Source organism: Heptranchias perlo, chromosome 32, assembly GCF_035084215.1.
Source record: "Heptranchias perlo isolate sHepPer1 chromosome 32, sHepPer1.hap1, whole genome shotgun sequence".
NCBI lineage: Eukaryota > Metazoa > Chordata > Chondrichthyes > Hexanchiformes > Hexanchidae > Heptranchias > Heptranchias perlo.
This window is the reverse complement of record NC_090356.1, coordinates 20026558-20045886: the sequence shown is the minus strand read 5'-3', so window position 1 is coordinate 20045886 and position 19329 is coordinate 20026558. Positions and strand designations below refer to the sequence as shown.

At 47.0% G+C, this 19329-nt stretch overlaps 1 protein-coding gene across 4 annotated transcripts in view; it reads left to right on the top strand.

Annotated features, from left to right (window-relative positions):
- LOC137301143 (kazrin-like) overlaps window positions 1–19329 on the top strand; it is a 656751-nt gene that overhangs the window by 500584 nt on the left and 136838 nt on the right. For all 4 annotated transcript variants that reach the window (XM_067970588.1, XM_067970590.1, XM_067970592.1 and 1 more), the window contains one exon: window positions 16928–17119. In XM_067970588.1, the coding sequence (XP_067826689.1) occupies window positions 16928–17119 (192 nt within the window). The remainder of the gene's footprint in view (window positions 1–16927; window positions 17120–19329) is intronic.

Below are 19329 nucleotides of genomic sequence, written 5' to 3'. Positions count from 1 at the left end.
TGTTGCTGCCGACATCAGAAGCATTGGCGGCAAATGTAATCACCAGCTGTCATTAGTTTAGCAACGAGCGGGCTGCATAGAAGCAAGACTTGCATTTATATAGCACCTTTCATGACTTCAGGAGTTCTTAAAGCGCTTTAGAGGCAATTAAGGACTTTTAAAGTGTTGTAATGTGGAAAACGCTGCAGCCAATTTGCACACAAGGTCCCACAAACAAGCAATGTGATACATGACCAGATAATCTGTTTTAGTGATGTTGGTTGAGGGATAAATATTGGCCAGGATAGCAGGGAGAACTCCCCTGCTCTTCTTTGAAATACGCTCCCTATCGTTTATAGCGGGCTCGTTGGTGTTAACGTGATTTGCCCACTATATGCAGTGGACAGCAAAACCAAAAACCGAAGTAACCAACATATTTTTAAAAAAAAAGGCAATCTCCATTTAGTAATTGCCACTACTAATTGTTAGCTGTTGCATCCAGAATCTCATCACTAAGGTAATCAAACTTTAACAAGGTGACTGAAACTGCTCGAAGACCTGACTTTACCTGAAAACTGTAAACAATTTTACAACACCAAGTTATAGTCCAGCAATTTTATTTTAAATTCACAAGCTTTCGGAGGCTTCCTCCTTCGTCAGGTGAACGATGTGAAAATGAAATCCTCGAAATGAAATCGCATTTATAATTCACAGAACAATGCTTGGTGAGTACAGACAGTTTTTTCAACTGCCCGTTGCCAAGGCAATCAGTGTGCAGACAGACAGGTGTTACCTGCCAGGTCTCACAGAATATACAAATCACCAAAAAAAAAACAACAAACAAAAAAAACTACCTGAAAACAGCAGAGCCTTTTAAATCGGTCAGTACAATACAGGATTAAAAAGGTGTGAACAGCTGATTGAAACTGCTTGAAGACACGACCTTGGCTGTAATGAGCAGAGACTTTTAAATGGGTAAGTACAGGTTAAGTACTTATTGAAATGCCCGAAATAGTCAGCACACTTAATACGTTATAAGCAACGCCTTTGACTTCGACGGTAATGGCAAATTGTTTGTGTCATTTGCCTGATATCAGCGGCTGCCTATGATAAGCGTGGATGGTGTAAGTGAATGCTGCACTGTCAGAGGTGCCGTCTTTCAGATAAACCGATGATAAACCGAGGTCCGTCTGCCCTCTTAGTTGGACGTAATAGATCCCATGGCACTATTTCGAAGAAGACCTGTGGGAGAATATTTATCCCTCAACCAACATCACTAACAAACATATTGTATGGTCGTTTATCATTGTTATTTGTGGGAGGTTGCTGTGCACAAATTGGCTGCCGCGTTTCCTACATTACAACAGTGACTACGCTTCAAAAAGTACTCAATTTGCTGTCAAGCACTTTGGGACATCCTGAAAGGCGCTATATAAATGCAAGTCTTTCTTTCCTACATTAGCCTAGCTTTAATTCAGATTCCAGGACACTTGTGTCGGCAAGCTCCCTACCAGCATTTACTCTGCTAATCCCCCGAAAACCTGGGCCTACAAGCCTGTTGCCAGAACAAGGGAGCTGTATTTAACCGTGCAACCAGCTCGCACAATCCAAATTTAAAACCAGGCAAAAAGTAAAAGCAGCTTTAGCCTCCAAGGCTGGGTAACTCTGCTGAGACTGGTAAGTGACTGCAGTTACCTGTGAACAAGCCCTGCGGACTGTGTTTGTGAGAGCTCGTTGTAAGAAAAGATTATCATCACCTGGGTAAAGAGCGCCCTGAGACAAAGAGACAGGTTGTAGGATCGAATTACCAACACTAAAGGAGCTCTGAAAGGGGGGGGAACCCTCCTTGCTGAGTCTGAAAACACTGGAGAGAAAATCTCAACACAAACCTCTCATGACATCATGGTTTTTTTGAGTGGCAAGTAAACCAGCTGGGGTCAAATTCCTGCTCGCACAGGTAAAGTTTAGCCAACCTCCTCCTGGGCTGGGAGGAGCTCAGTGACACTGAGAGAAGCTGCTGTACCAGTGAGAGAGACAGAGGGAACCTTCCACACACACACACACATACTCGGTCTGGAGTGTGGGCTCGGTCACCATGAAGTCGGACAGGGAAGACTGTAAGTGCTGCTTGTTTTTTTTGTGTGTGTGTGTGTTAGGGAGCAGGTTGTGTTCGTACCGCGGGGAGAAGGCTTTCATCCACGGCCTAGGCTGCAAGCATGACAACCAGAGTGCGGGGCCTGCTTCTCGGTGGCAGCCTGTGCCTGCAGGCGCTCTCATGCCAACTCCCTCCCTCGGTGTGTTGTGGAGCGGGCTCAGGTAAATCATCTTTTACCTTGAGTTGTTCCACATCGGGGTTAATTGTTCCCCGTGTGACTTGTCCTGTTCCTCCCTCACGTCGCATTGATTTCCGATTGTCCTCGCTCGCTGACCTGGGGCAAATCGATGGTGTGAATTCACCAGTCGTTTGTTTATTTTAAACCGGGGAACGTTAGCTGTGAACTTGTAGCGTCTCATCCGACACGGTCCTTCCTCCCCCCTTGAAGAGCAACGATTGTTAACAATTCTGGGTTAGGGAAGAATCAGCTAAGAGTTCATTGCTCCTCTACATAGGAACAGGAGGAGGCCATTCAGCCCCTCAAGCCTGATCAAGTAGATCATGGCTGATCTGTATCTTAACTCCATCTACCTGCCTTGGCTCCCTAATCTTTATTATCCATACCCAACAAAAATCTATAAATCTCAGTTTTGAATTTTTCGATTGACCTCCAGCCTCGACAGCTTTTTTGGGGGGCGAGAGTTCCAGATTTCCACTACCCTTTGTGTGAACAAGTGCTTCCTGACATCTAATTTTAAGGTTAGGTCGCCTTGTTCTGGGCTCCCCCACCAGAGGAATAGGGTAGATAGAGAGAAACTATCAACTCTTCTAATCATCTTAAATGCCTCAATTAGATCACCCCTTAATCTTCTACATTCAAGGGAATATAAGCCTAGTCTGTGCAACCTGTCCTCATAATTTAACCCTTTTAGCCCTGGTATCATTCTGATCACAATCCAGTGACCCTTCCCCCTGGAGGAACGTGTGGTGAAGTTGGTGAAGAGGATCAGTCTCTGCTGTAATGTCTTCCATGGTTAAATATCCCATTGATACTGTATGTTCCCCAGGAACATACACGACTGTCAGTGGAGGATGGGGTAAAATTGGGGGAGGGATATAGCTTATAGAAATGAAGGAACTACTTTAAAATTGTTCTTGTGTTTTTAAATGTATTTTGACCTTCGTTGATGAGGTTCAGTGTGTTGAATTACTGAGAGGAATCGGATTGTGTGCGTTGACCTGCTGCATTGTGAAGCTCGTTCTATGGGGATGCACTGTTGGAATGTCGGGCACTTTCCTGCAGACGCTGGGGAGATGCCCAGTCAGTTGCCCCTAGCTGGGTTGCTACGTGCCTTTTAACAGGTAGTTTTAGAGTTGAATAGTTCATGCCATGGGAGATGGTGTGTTGGCCGTTGAAGGTGCATGCTGCAGAGAGACGCAGCACAGCAAAGGGAGGAGGAGGGGAAGGGGAAGAGACGGAGAGTTTGTTACTTTAGGAAAACATCCTTCATGTTGACATAATGCAGTCAACTCTGTGGTTTAGTGAACTTGTGAAACTCCCTGCAGCTTGTATCAGGTTAACCCTTAAAGGGCTGGTGTAGTGCCATGTTGTCCAGTACAAACCGCTGACAAGCCACAGGTGTGGCAGGTACGACGACACCATTTTAGCCATGTGCACTAATTTTAGTAGAAAACGCCTCACACACACGTGCACAATACAAGTGAATGTACTTCACACGTGTACATATTTACTTAACAAACATATGAATTAAGATCAGGAGCAGGCCATTCGGCCCCTCAAGTCCCTGCTCTGCCTTTCGATAAGATCATGGCTGATTTGATTGCGACCTCAACCCTACTTTCCCATCTACCTACTATAACCTTTGACTCCCTTGTTAATCAGGAATCTATCTAACTCAGCCTTAAAAATATTCAATGACCCTGCCTCCACCACTCTCTAGGGAAGGGATTTCCACAGACACACGACCCTCTGAGAGAAAAAATTTCTCCTCGTCTCCGTCTTAAATGGGAGACCACTAACTTTTAAACTGTGGTCCCTAGTTCTAGTCTCTCCCACAAAGGGAAACATCCTCTCAGCACCGACCCCTTCTAATCCTCTCAGGATATTATATGTTTCAATAAGATCACCTCGCATTCTTATAAACTCCAGTGTATACGGGCCCAACTTGTCCAACCTTTCCTTATAAGATAACCCCCTCAACCCAGGAATCAGTTGAGTGAACCTTCTCTGAACCGCCTCCAAAGCAATTATGTCCTTTCTTAAATAAGGAGACCAAAACTGCACACAGCACCACCATTCAGTGTGAAACTTTGCAGTCTTTCTCTTTCACCAAAGTTTGGAATTCTGGCATCTCAGTGCAGCTTCTAGGTTTATGACCAGCAGTTGTGAGCGGTACTTTGACTTATCGGAGTGATTGCTGAAAATGTTGACTCTCACAATGAGACACGCCAGACCCGTCCCTGCCCTGCGCCCTGAACATGGGCTGTTTGCCCTCAGCCGTGATCTGCCCTGTGGGAGCTGTTCATTATCGGTTGGTCTTGATTTCTTCTGCAGTCCTGGAGCGGTTATTCAGATTGGTGGAGCTGACCAGGATGACCGCTTCCCTCTCCATACAATATTGCTGGTGTGTCCCTGGTGCATTTTTCACCCGTGTTACACACCATTTTACCAGATAACCAAAGTAAAGCACACAACAATCAAAACACTTGCACACTCTGTTTTTTGACTTACCATTTTACCAACAAATGCACAAAAAAGTTAAAGTATACATACACGTCATACGAATATGAGTATTGAGATCACGTGCACACAATGGTGTCTATTACTCATTTTTTATTTACTGATCATAAATGCAATTTTTTTTAATACGTTTATGGGATGTAGGCGTTGCTGGCGAGGCCGGCATTTATGGCCCATCCCTAATTGCCCTTGAGAAGGTGGTGATGAGCCACCGCCTTGAACCGCTGCAGTCCGTGTGGTGAAGGTTCTCCCACAGTGCTGTTAGGTAGGGAGTTCCAGGATTTTGGAACAGCGATATATTTCCAAGTCGGGATGGTGTGTGTCTTGGAGGGGAATGTGCAGGTGGTGTTGTTCCCATGTACCTGCTGCCCTTGTCCTTCTAGGTGGTAGAGGTCGCGGGTTTGGGAGGTGCTGTTGAAGAAGCCTTGGCGAGTTGCTGCAGTGCATCCTGTGGATGGTACACACTGCAGCCACAGTGTGCCGGTGGTGAAGGGAGTGAATGTTTAGGGTGGTGGATGGGGTACCAATCAAGCGGGCTGCTTTGTCCTGGATGGTGTCGAGCTTCTTGAGTGTTGTTGGAGCTGCACTCATCCAGGCAAGTGGAGAGTATTCCATCACACTCCTGACTTGTGCCTTGTAGATGGTGGAAAGGCTTTGAGGAGTCAGGAGGCGAGTCACTCGCCACAGAATACCCAGCCTCTGACCTGCTCTTGTAGCCACAGTATTTATATGGCTGGTCCAGTTAAATTTCTGGTCAATGGTGACCCCCAGGATGTTGATGGTGGGGGATTCGGCGATGTTAATGCAGTTGAATGTCAAGGGGAGGTGGTCATTGCCTGGCACTTGTCTGGCGTCAATGTTACTTGCCACTTATGAGCCCAAGCCTGGATGTTGTCCAGGTCTTGCTGCATGCGGGCTCGGACTGCTTCATTATTTGAGGGGTTGCGAATGGAACTGAACACTGTGCAATCGTCAGCGAACATCCCCATTTCTAACCTTATGATGGAGGGAAGGTCATTGATGAAGCATATTACCCACATCTGGATTCCCGATTAGTCACATGTGGCTAATGTACTGGACGGACCACCCTGGTGTAATGCAGCCCATGTGGAGCTTGTGTCTGTTCTGAAGGATGAGGCTTTACTGGAGACCAACTCCCAACAGCTCTTTCTGAGCACCTGAAATAAACGTTCAAGCTCACCTTCACCGGAGAGAAGGTGTTTTTCAGAGAATTCCTTACTCTCCTGGAACCTGTTTGGGGAATCACGGGGAGGGAGGGAGGGAGTGGGGGGGGAGTGCAGGGGGCAATCGTGTAAATCAGTGGAAAGATTGCTTGGAACATCCACTCCATCTGCAACCCCAGTAATGTTTGGTGATCGTCACTCACTTAGATCCTGGCTGAACAGGAAATATTAACTACCGTGTTGGACAAGGGATCTTGCTGACTACCTATAGCTCCTAAAGGTTGGTCACCTTATGTATTGAGCTCCTCTGTCCTGTTTATATTTTTCTAGTCTTCTCCCCTCCTCTTCACTGACTCCTTGTTGGGATGCAGTCCCAGGGGGCTACATGGCTATATTTCATGAGTAAGCCGAGACAGTGAGTGTCAGTGGACTATTCTACTATGGAGGGCATCACAACTGAACCCAATCTTATCCTCATCTGGTGTCCACTTGCAATCAGGGAGTCACTGGATGGTGAGCAGGCGCCCTGGCTTGATTTCCTGCCCCCCCACCCCCAGCCAATCCCCAATTCTAGTTCAAGGGCATTGAGGCTAATTTCCACAACCTTCCCCCCCACCCCCCCAAACTTCCACCCTGGTGGAAATCAGCTAATTAATCTGGGGCCTTGTGCTGTGTGAGGCTCCGCACCACACTGGGTGCCATCAGGGAGGTAGATTGTTTTTGTTGAAAACCCTCCCATCCTCCCACCCCCAGACAGCGACCACTCCCAATCTCCCTGGGACTATTTCTAAAGATCTTGGGGTTTATGCCCCGTTTGATATTGCGCTGAATGCTCTGGGGTCCTTCACCACTGAGACATCTTTGGATTAATCCTGTAGCTCTGTTCATTGCTCAGATGAGTTGCCATGCCGATTACTAGCTCCATCTGGTTTATTACTGGTGTACCTTGGACTGTTGTACCATTGCTGGTTGTTTCGATCTGTGTGTCTGGTTATTGCGCTCCAGCACTTTCATCCTGTGGTAAAGTTATTGTGCAAAGAGTGCAGGACCATAAGGAACTGGAAGGCATGTAAAATATCACAGTTACCAGCATTGCGCTGATAATGTCTGGGAATATACCCACATAATTTCCCGTTCACTTTTATAAATGATCAACTCCTAATTCAGATGATCTGATAAATCAGGTTTTTTTTAGCACAATAAACGACTCTCATCGTTAACAGGAGCAGACTGTACAGGTAGATTTTATGAATTTGCACTCGTGCAAAGCTTCACATGATGGGGGTCCATATCAGGAGTCCAGGGCGTGGCACTCAGCTTGTCCCACACTGTGTCCAGTAATGGGAGAAAAATCATGCAGGGATCCCCACGCCCACATTCCCAATTCGACTTCTGTCGTGCAAAGTTTTCCACAGGAGTGCAAATTCATAATATAAGCCCCAAACGCCAGATTTGTGTAATTAGTAGAGTGCAATTGTTAAACACTTTCTCATTGACCGATCCTGCCCTGGGCACACGCTGTTCCTTTAAATCTTTCTGCTGACCCTCTTTGGCTCTGTTGGTAAATGTACTGCCCAGTGTGATAGTCAACCGTAATGGACCAAAAAGGTTCCAGGTTCAGTCCTTGGCCTGTGCTGAGTTAGCTGATCTCAGTCACCGCAGAAACCCCAATTGGCCTTCGCACCTTTTGGGCTAGGGAGAGGAACTTCAGCCAGAGTGCCTGCTCCTGATCACGGTCTCCTGAGTAAAGTCATATTGAGGTGGTGCAGTCCACAGTGCAGCTCCATGCAGTCAGTATCCTCCCCTTGTACTGTTGATGGACACAATAATGATCTCCTGAAGGCTGAGGGTTGGGGTTGCAGTTCTCAGCAGGAGATGTGACCTTGAAAAGTGAGGTTAAAACAGAAAGCTTTGGCAGGAACCCATGTCCTGTTCAGCTCTGCACCCTTCAACCCCACTACCAGTCCCCAGGAGCACAAAGTGGTCACTGGGATGTCCGTAATGGTGGGGGTGGGGAGGGAGATTTCTGCACTGAGTCCACTTGAACTGTGGGAAATCAAGCAGCAGCTGCACAATTCTAGATTCCACCCAAAACTCTCATTGTGTCTGTATAGTGCGCCCCCAGGAGAACACAATGGGTCCACTATCGCATTCACAATCCCAAACAGTGATTGTGACAGGATGCTAAGGAGCAAATCATAATCTATCCAAATGACATTTTGAAGCTGGCCAAGAGGAGTGGTTTCAACTGCAGCTCTTCTAAGCTGGAATGACCTGTCCTCACATGGGCAGTCATGGAGAGCTTGCCTAGCAGAGGGAGCTTTCATTGTCTACAACAACTACCACCGTGCTAAATGGGATAGATTCAGAACAGATCTAGCTGCTGAAAACTGGGCATTCATGAGACGCTGTGGGCCATCAGCAGCAGCAGAATTATATTCCAGCACAATCTGTAACCTCATGGCCCAGCATATTCCACACTCTACCATTACCAACAAGCCAGGGGATCAACCCTGGTCTGATGAGTGTAGATGAAAATGCCAGGAGCAGCACCAGGCATACCTAAAAATGAGGTGCCAACCTGGTGAACCTACAACACAGGACTACATGCATTCTAAACAGCAGAAGCAACATGCTATAGACAGAGCTAAGCGATTCCTCAACCAATGGATCAGATCAAAGCTCTGCAGTCATGCCACACCTGTCATGAATGGTGGTGGACAATTGGACAATGGGGGGAGGAGGAGGCTCTGTGAACATCATCATCCTCAATGATGGCGGAGTCCAGCACGTGAGTGCAAAAGAAAAGGCTGAAGCGTTTGCAACCATCTTCAGCCAGAAGTGTCGAGTGGATGATCCATCTCGGCCTCCTCCCGATATCCCCACCATCACAAACACCAGTCTTCAGCCAGTTCGATTCACTCCACATGATATCAAGAAACGGCTGAGTGCATTGGATACAGCAAAGGCTATGGGCCCCGACAACATCCCGGCTGTAGTGCTGAAGACTTGTGCTCCAGAACTAGCCGTGCCTCTAGCCAAACTGTTCCAGTACAGCCACAACACTGGCATCTACCCGACAATGTGGAAAATTGCTCAGGTATGTCCTGGCCACAAAAAGCAGGACAAATCCAATCCGGCCAATTACCGCCCCATCAGTCTACTTTCAATCAACAGCAAAGTGATGCAAGTTGTCGTCAACAGTGCTTTCAAGCGGCACTTACTCACCAATAACCTGCTCACCGATGCTCAGTTTGGGTTCCGCCAGGACCACTCGGCTCCAGACCTCGTTACAGCCTTGATCCAAACATGGACAAAAGAGCTGAATTCCAGAGGTGAGGTGAGAATGACTGCCCTTGACATAAGGCAGCATTTGACCGAGTGTGGTACCAAGGAGCCCTAATAAAATTGAAGTTAATGGGAATCGGGGAAAACTCTCCAGTGGTTGGAGTCATACCTAGCACAAAGGAAGATGGTAGTGGTTGTTGGAGGCCAATCATCTCAGCCCCAGGACATTGCTGCAGGAGTTCCTCAGGGCAGTGTCCTTGGCCCAACCATCTTCAGCTGCTTCATCAATGACCTTCCCTCCATCATAAGGTCAGAAATGGGGATGTTCGGTGATGATTGCACGGTGTTCAATTCCATTCGCAACCCCTCAAATAATGAAGCAGTCCGTGCCCGCATGCAGCAAGACCTGAACAACATCCAGGCTTGGGCTCATAAGTGGCAAGTAACATTCATGCCAGGCAATGACCATCTCCAACAAGAGAGAGTCTAACCGCCTCCCCTTGACATTCAATGGCATTACCATTGCCGAATCCCCCACCATCAACATCCTGGGGGTCACCATTGACAAGAAACCTAACTGGACCAGCCATATAAATACTGTAGCTACAAGAGCAGGTCAGAGGCTGGGTATTCTGCGGCGAGTGACTCACCTCCCGACTCCCCAAAGCCTTTCCACCATCTACAAGGCAAAAATCAGGAGTGTGATGGAATACTCTCCACTTGCCTGGATGAGTGCAGCTCCAACAACACTCAAGAAGCTCGCCACCATCCGGGACAAAGCAGCCCGCTTGATTGGCACCCCATCCACCACCCTAAACATTCACTCCCTTCACCACCGGCGCACTGTGGCTGCAGTGTGTACCATCCACAGGATGCAACTGCAGCAACTCACCAAGGCTTCTTCGACAGCACCTCCCAAACCCACAACCTTTACCACCTAGAAGGACAAGGGCAACAGGCATATGAGAACACCACCACCTGCACGTTCCCCTCCAAGGCACACACCATCCCGACTTGGAAATATATTGCCGTTCCTTCATCGTCGCTGGGTCAAAATCCTGGAACTCCCTACCTAACCGCACTGCGGGAGAACCTTCACCACACGGACTGCTGCGGTTCAAGAAGGCGACTCACCACCGCCTTCTCAAGGGCAGTTAGGGATGGGCAATAAATGCTGGCCTTGCCAGCGACGCCCACATCCCATGAACGAATTTTTTAAAAAAACAATCCATTGCCCTTCTTGAATACTGCCAACCTGTGAGGCTGAGGCAGTCGTGAGTTTTGATTTCCAGAATAAGTACTGATCAGGGAAGAACAATGCCAATGCCACCGCCCTCTCCTGGTTTCCCACGGCAACTGCAGTAGGGCCTAGGAAGGGTTTGCCAAGTGTGTCTGTGCAGAGCTGGACACATCTCTGTACTGAACAGTTGAGGTGTTTGCTGTATTTTATAACACTTTGAGCCTGGGGGCAACCAGGAGACCACAAGCTCAGACCTGGATTGAAGAGCTTTGGGAAAAGAACTTGGGACAATGAAACCTTCCACTCCACATTGCCTGAGGACTGGTCACAGCTGCAGTGAAGGACCCAGTGCTGGAGAGGGGCATCATTCCTAACCAGCAGGGGTGGAGCCAAGAATCAAGTGATAATTGATTACTGCAGACTGCGAGACCAAGCACTGCACCGGGGACTGCGAGACCGAGCCCTGCAGCATCTCCAAGAACCAGGACTCAGTTACGAGCTGTTTCTCCCCCTGAGAAGCGATGAGGTGCCTTCAACCAGATGCTTAGGAAAACTGGAGCTGGAATGTGATGTGCCTGTGGTTCTACTGGTTGGGACAGGCTGAGGTAATCCACATCTGGTTCCTTAGCAAGATCCAGGTGCCATATGGCTGGGAATCTCTGGTAAAGATCCAGATGTTAACCTGCCTTGAGCTGGTGACCATGGAATATCTTATATTAGTTACAGGTCACCATTGGGGAGGGATACGAGTTGAGCACCATAGACCACTTTACCAAATACATTGTAGTCTTAACCACCAAGGACTAAACAGTGACCACCATCGCTAGGTCCTGTAGCAACACTTCTTGCCGCCCAGTCAGGCTACAGTGTCAGCCTAGATTAAGAGCTCAAATCCTGGAGTGGGACTTAAATCCACAGCATTCTGACTCAGAGGGAGTGCTACCGCTGAGCCAGGCTGAATATTAGCATTCAACTGATTTGCATGGGTGTGTAATTTCTGGTTTAATCATTTAAACTTTCTCCAATTCGAATCACATGGGCAAAATTCAGGGCAATATGATACCCATCACTTTATTTTGCAAGGCCGTCTCTCAGTGTGAATGCGGGGTGTCACTTTACATTAAATGTGATTACTTGGGAAAACCTTTCAACAAAACGAGCTCGCCATTGACAATCAAAAACCAAACATTTGCAGAGGATTATGATTTTTCGTTCCGCCTTTTTTTTTTTGGAATATCATTTTGCGTCACAGTATGAGGGAGGCTGAACTAAAGAAGCTTTTGGCCTGATGAAAGTGTTGTCAACATGAGACACATGGCCTCTGCCTCGCCCACCCCCCCCCCCCCCCCACCCCCCCCCCCCCCCAGTCCCCATTCCCACTCGCATGTTATTTATATATACAGGCTGCTTGCCTCTGGGCCTAGGGAGACACTTAATCAGGAGCAGTAGCACCAGTGAAGGTGGCAGGAAGAGTGATGGGCGGAGGTTGCCAGCCTCTGTTTGGTCACCGCGCTCCTGCGACCACAGCGTGAGACATACAGGTGGGTGAGTGGGAGCTGCTGCTGCTGCCACAGCCCATGTACCCTGCTGCAATGGCTCTGCTCTTACTGGGAGCATGGGCGGGGGCAGGCACATCTAGAGATTGTCCCCTCATGCTGCAGCCAGTGATGGTGCAGCCACCTCAGTTACCCTGTAGCGCTGCCCTCGGCACAAGGTACGGCACGCGTGGCTAAAGAGACCACAGGGTCAGCAGCTAAATATTCAACCCAAGTTAGACGTTACGCTCTAACTTATTTGTTTACCAGCTACTGATTGCGAGAGTTCTCTTTTGAGATAAAAAGAATTCCACTCTCAACACCACAGATCAGACTTTTCGGCCGGTTATGAAAGAAAGATTTGCATTTACGTAGCCCCATTCAGGACGTTCCAAAGAGTTTTAGAGCCAATGAAGTACTTTTTTGAAGTGTAGCCACTATTACAATGTAAGAAACGTGGCAGCCAATTTGTGTACAGCAAGGTTGCAAAAATAGCATTGTGATAATGACCAGATAATTTGTTTTAGTGATGTTGGTTGAGAGATGAATATTGGCCAGAACTTCCCCACTCTTCTTTGAATAGTGCCCTGGGATCTTTTATGTCCACCTGAGAGGGCAGACGAGACCTCAGTTTAATGTCTCATCTGAAAGATGGCACTTATGACAGTGTAGCCCTCCCTGCACTGGAGTGTCAGCTGAGATTATGTGCTCAAGTCACTGGAGTGGGACTTGAACCTACAACCTTCTGACTCAGAGGAGAGAGTGCTACCCAATGAGCCATGGCTGACACCTGACATGGGTCAGCGAGTGGAGCCTGGTTACTGGTGAATCTTTGGCAGGCTGTTGTGTTTCTCACCTTCTATAAGTCTTTTTACTTGCTGAGGAGTCCCATGACCCCTGTGCCCTGCTTATTTTACCTGGTGCCAACGCTCCCGTCAGAAGCTGGAAACCCGTAATTCCCGCAGCTACAAGTGAGGGAATCCAGCTCTGAACTTTTACTTTCAAACCCAAACTCTGAGTCTCTGCCAGCAGGTGGTTTATAGGTGCAAGTGTAGCCACCGATGGGAGATCTAACAAAAAGGCACTTGGATAAACGAGGCCTTCAGTTGAGACCATACTGAAGCCACAGGGTTTATTTTAATAGGTCTGGTTTGGTAATGAACCACAGTTCTTAGCTCAACTGACTGATGAGCTTCATGTGGGAACAGTGGTGAGAGCTCCCAGGTGCTTTGCTCTGACAGACCATGTAGTGACTTTGGTTAACCACAGTAAACCCCATTGCTTGGTTTGGGGGTTAGGGGGTGCAGGGGTTGATTTTAAAGGTATAGGTTCTGCTGGCAGGTGCTTTGTTTCACGCAGCTGGTGTAAAATTGGTGAAATTCAATTACTTGTTCCTGCTTGACTTTTCGCAGCAATTATACTGTTCTGATCCAGTGACTCAAGCAAGATGAGATCGAGATGGGTGGGAATGTCAGCAAGTGATGGACTCTTCCGGCCACCTCCCATTAATCTTAAAGGTCCTATGCTGGTAATGCAGGATCCATTAAGAATGGAGGGAGGTGGGTCTTTGATTTCCTCTCCCTCTGTTCAGACTCTGCCCTTTAATTGGAAGTTTCCTGAACCGTATACTGTTCTTTAACACTCTCAAAGATTTTGATATACTGATACTTGCATTGATGTACCACCATGTCATGTTGTCAAAACCTCTCAAAGTGATTCACACTGTGGCTTAGTTTGACGTGCAGTAACTGGTGTTATGTAGGCAACTGCAACAGTTACTTTGAATACCAAGGCTCATTATCTAGGCTCACACATGAACAACTGCCTATTGAGTAAGGTGCCATTGGCTGCCTTCATGAGGGGAGAGAAAGTTTGGCAAGAGCAAAAGCAATAGATGTAACCAGACTAGGGACCCCTCTCCTCCAGGTTTCTCCCTTGTCTTCCTCTCCTGGAGATAGTGGGGCTAATTTTGACTTTGGATGATCATGTAAAACAGGCAACAATGATTCAGCTGCCTGTTACACACACAATCATACAGCACAGAAGGAGGCCATTCAGCTCATCAAGCCTCTGCTGGCTCTTTGAAAGCTTTCCAAATAGTCCCCCTCCCCTGCTCTTTCCCTGCAAATGTTTCCTTTTCAAGTATTTATCCAATTCCCTTTTGAAAATAACTGTTGAATCTGCTTCCACCACCCTTTCAGGCAGTGCATTCCAGATCGTAACAACTTGCTGCATCTCTCCCAATTTTCATATCTACTGACTCAGTGTAGAGGAGGGGAGTGTCCTGTGTATGTTGAGGAAAGTGTTTTTGTTTTGAGGTGGGACTGCCCACTGCACATTGCCAATGATCCCCAGTTGATTTTTGTAACTTTCTCCTGACCAATATCTCTGCAGGTCTGGCAAGGCCCCTGGGTTCAGTTTTTGTCATTGAAGCACTGGGAAAGCATCCAGGCCCAGAGCTGATGCAGAGAAAGGCCATGAGGCTGATGCTTAGTGTTGGAAAAAAACTCTCATCCTTCACCCTTGAATGAGAGGAGACCTTTATAGATGTATATAACACACTGAGTGGAATACTAAAGGCTAATCCTGAGTCACTGTTTAAAGTTAAACCACAACTGCAGGACAAGGAGATATAGTTCCATACTGGTAATGGACAAATTCAGGACTAAAGCACTTCTCACTCAAAGGGTGACCAATACCTGGAATGGTCTCTGGAGTCATTCTAGAGGCAGTTGGATGCTCGGATGAGGGATCACAGCCAAGGTGTCAGCGTTGGGTCAGTTGGTAGCACTCTCACCTCTGGGTCAGAAGGTTCAAGTCCCACTCCAGAGACTTGAGTACATAATCTAGGCTGATACTCCAGTGCAGTACTGAGGGAGTGCTGCACTGTCCGAGGTGCTGTCTTTTGGATGAGACGTTCAACTGAGGTCCTGTCTGCCCTCTCAGATGGATGGAAAAGATCCCACAGCCACTATTTAAAGAAGAGCAGGAGAGTTCTCCTGGTATCCTGGCCAATATTTATCGCACAACCAATGTCACCTAAACAGATGATCTGGTCATTTACCTCTTAACTGTTTGTTGAACCTTGCTGTGTGCAAATTGGCTGCTGTGTTTCCTACATTACAACAGTGGCTTCACTTCGAAAGTACTGTATTGTCTGTGAAGCACTTTGGGATTCCTGAGTTGGGAAAGACACAAATAAATGCAAGTTTTTTTCTCTCTTCCAATGGAAAGATGAGCTGGATGGGCCAAATGGCCTCCCTCATCAGTACTTATCCTTGTGAATGGAGATTCTGGAGATGGATAGACTCTGTTGTTTCCGCAGACTCGGCGTATATAGTCTGGAATATAAGTTGCGTGTTCGATAGTGTTTACAAATCCTATAAATGTAGCAATCTAGTCTGGACACTGGTAGAACTTTTACATTTAAAAATTGCAGCGGCCTAGTTGATGTTACGTTGGCCGGCCGTGTGGCGTGCTCTCACCGCTGGTTGCACTTGGTAAATATAGACCAGTCGGCTCATGTGGCTTCAGCAGCAGCAGAGACTCAACTTTCAGGAGTCTTGTGAGCTGTCACTAGGTTTGCCGCTTCACACTGCCTGGCGCCAGATGGAGAACGGAAATGTAAATGGAGCGTTTTGTCGCGAGGCTGCCATTGCGTCCCTCTCCTCAAACCAGCACTGCAACATTAGAGGCTGCTGAAAAGTGTACAATTGTCAACAACAACTACTTACATTTTTATAGCGCCGTTAACGTAGTAAAACGTCCCAAGGCATTTCACAGGAGCGTTATCAGACAAAAGGAACTGGATACATACTTGAAAGGAAAAAAATTTGCAGAGCTACGGGGATAGGGCGGGGGAGTGGGACTAGCTGGATTGCTTTTGCATAGAGCCAGCGCGGACTCAATGGGCCGAATGGTCTCCTTCCGTGCTGTAACCTTTCTATGATTTGACACCGAGCCACATAAAGAGATATTAGGACAGGTGGTCAAAATGGTAGGCTTTAAGGAGTGACTTAAAGGAAGAAAGAGAGTCGGAAAGGTTTAGGGAGGGAATTCCACAGTTTAGGGCCTAAGTGGCTGAAGGCACGGCAGTCAATGGTGGAGTGAAGGAAATGGGGGATGCGCAAGAGGTCAGAATTGGAGGAGTGCAGAGATCTCAGAGGGTTGTAGGGCTGGAGGAGGTTACTGATAGGAGGCGATAGGAAGGGGCGAGGTTATGGAGGGATTTGAAAACAAGAATGAGAATTTTAAAATCGAGGTGTTAACGGACTGGGAGCAAATATAGGTCAGCGAGCACAGGGATGATGGGTGAGCAGGATTTGGTGCGAGTTAGGATACGGGCAGCAGAGTTTTGGATGAGCTCAAGTTTACGGGAGGGTGGTAGGTGGGAGGCCGGCCAGGTGAGCATTGGAATCGTCAAGTTTGGAAGTAATAAGGGAGAACAGGATCAGGCATGGCTGTAATGCCAAAAACCTGCCAATGCTCACTTTCTTGTATAAAGAAAATGACCTTACAATCCTGTATATAAGTTGCAACTTTGTACACGTTGTATATTTGATATTAGTAGCCTGACTTCCAGACTGCCCCGGCTCTTCATGTGAACTTCCTGCATTCTTACTGGGCACACATGAGTTAAAGGACTTTAAAAATGGTCAGATGGTGAAGGGCAGCTTTGGGTTGGAAAAGACAAGTTACTTTGGATACCCTTGGTCAGGGTTCTGAGGAAGGCTTATAGATGTTAACCTGCCTTTCCATCATTTTTTCTTGGGACACTAATGGGCTTGCAGTGCGTTTCCAGAATTCTTTGTCTGATACTGAGGTGTGTGTATGTTCTGTTGACAGTGCTTCTACGTGAGGAGGTTTCTCAGCTCCAGGAAGAGGTGCAGTGGCTGAGGCAGATGAAGGAAATGCTGACAAAGGAACTGGAGGATTCGAACGCGGGGAAATCGGCCGAGATCCTGTCGGTGACCGAGCTGAAAGTGCAGCTTGCTCAGAAGGAGACCGAGCTGATCCGGGCCAAAGAGGCCCTACAGGGTGAGTGGCGAGCTCTGCTTTACAACGTAACACAGGAACAATGAACTCCTATTAAACATGTAACTGGCTTCTATCTTTCAGTTGAACAACCCATTTACAATAACATATACAGACCCAAAAGCCCCAGGTTTGATCCTCGGTCTGTGCAGAATTAGCTAATCTCAGACAGGGCAGTAGTTGGAGCGCTACGATCAGCTTTTAAATTAGGGAGAGGGACAATCAGTCAGGGTTCACTTTCCCGATTGCTATCCAGTGACTGCTGCGTTTGCACGCACAGGATCCAGCTTGGCTGTGATGCACTCTGTAGTCGAATAGCCATCCAGCGCTCACTGCGCAGGCTTGCACGCAAAGAATGGCGACTTGGGTGGAGGGCAGTAAGCATCTGTGGAGCTCATATCAGCAAGGAGTCGATAACTTTAGGAGAGGACAGGAGAAAATTGAAAAGAGAACTCCTTAGCAATAGATAAGCAGAGTGTCCATTGACACCACTGTGTTGGCCAATGAGTTGGAGGCGGGGCGCACTTATGGCAGGACTCATAGCAAACAGTCTATTTTACAATAAATAGAGTCTGTTTAAACAGCGCACTACAGCAAGCAGTCTACAGAGTCTATTTAAAAAGAGTCTCTACGAACTACAGCAATCAGAACTCATGACTGAGCGTTTCCCAATAAAAGCAGGGTGATTTCTCCAGCAAAATGCAGTGAGTGGAGGATAGTTACATGCAAACTATATGCGTAAAATCAATCCCAGTCATTTACAGCAGTGCGGTCTCCAGGCGTGATTGACTGATGAATTACCCAATCATCTCCATTCTGGCCAGGAATAGTGGTGTCACGATATGTAGCCATATATGGGAGAGGGGCAGGCCTGCCGTGCAGTTGTGAAGCAGGCCGGGACACCTACCTGCACTTGCTTTGCATGAAAGCATGAAATTTAATGTGTGTTTGCAACTTTGCAAGCTGAAGGATATCAGCTAAAACTCCTTTGCGACAACTGCTTGTCACTGTGATGCTGTACAAATGGGAATGTTTCACTTAATTTCTGTGTTTATCAGGATTATCGGGAGCAATAACCCTGTCAGTAGATGGATTGGTAATTGTCTAACTGCTAGACTCAGATATTTGTAATTCTGAGTGATGCAATATTGAACTCTTCACTGCTAAGTTGGGGAAGGGACCAATGGATAAAAGACCCCATGATACCTCTGAGAACAGTCACAGGTGGTTGTGACCTCCTTACCCTGATGAGCACAAAATTCAACAAAATAATTTTGAAAGGAATCAGAATTATTGTGTCGTTACTACAGAACCTGGAATTTCCTCAGTAAAACAATGTAGTGGAATTTGGCACCTGGTGAGGCATACAGACCAGGAAAGTCTCAGGTTACTTCTCTGGTCTGTGCTGCATTAGTGGATCTTAACCGGTCAGTAAAATTGGCCACAGCAGGCATCTGAGCAGGGGTGTGTGCGTGTGAATATTGGATGAGAACATAGTTAGACTCCGCTGCAATCCTTCCCATGGTTAAATATCACACCAACTCTCACTGTCTTAAGTTCTCACATGAAGAGTGCCCACAAGCACTTGTTGCCTTGGAACTAAATGCCAGCAAGAGTCCGTGCCTTCAGGAAAAGAGAGGAGAAAACTGGTGATTTTGCTTTTTAACAGTGTAGCAGGCACATGGGGTGACACAGTTGAAGGCTCTGTTGCCAGCTCTGATGTGAAGTGATCCTCTCCTTCAAGATTTTTTTGTTCTGTCTGCACAAGACAGCGAAAGCTCAACTCAACGGAGACTTGCGGGCAGGAAATAATTGCAAGTACTTCTCCTGAGAGCGGCCTTCTTCTTTAATCTCCAATGATATCTGTTTTGAATGAGACAATCTCCTCATTTCTTTCTGTGGGAAAGAAAAAGGTTCACAGGAACCTTAACCAAAGCAGGGAAATCCAGTTTGATGGTATTTGTCACTTCAAGGAGATATGCCTGGCTCTTTGGGCCAAATATTCAAACAAAGCTTAGTTTTGTGAATTTAATAAGGAGCTAATTTTTCTAAAGTGTTTGAGCTGCTGCAGTATTAAACTGTTGAGTTCCAAAATTAGATTGTTCTATCAAAGGGTCATAGGGCAAAAAAAAAACCCAGCCCGGAACTGTGTAAAATCTAACAGGACTGAAATGTACATCCAACAGCATACTTTTATAGGAATTGTTTAACAT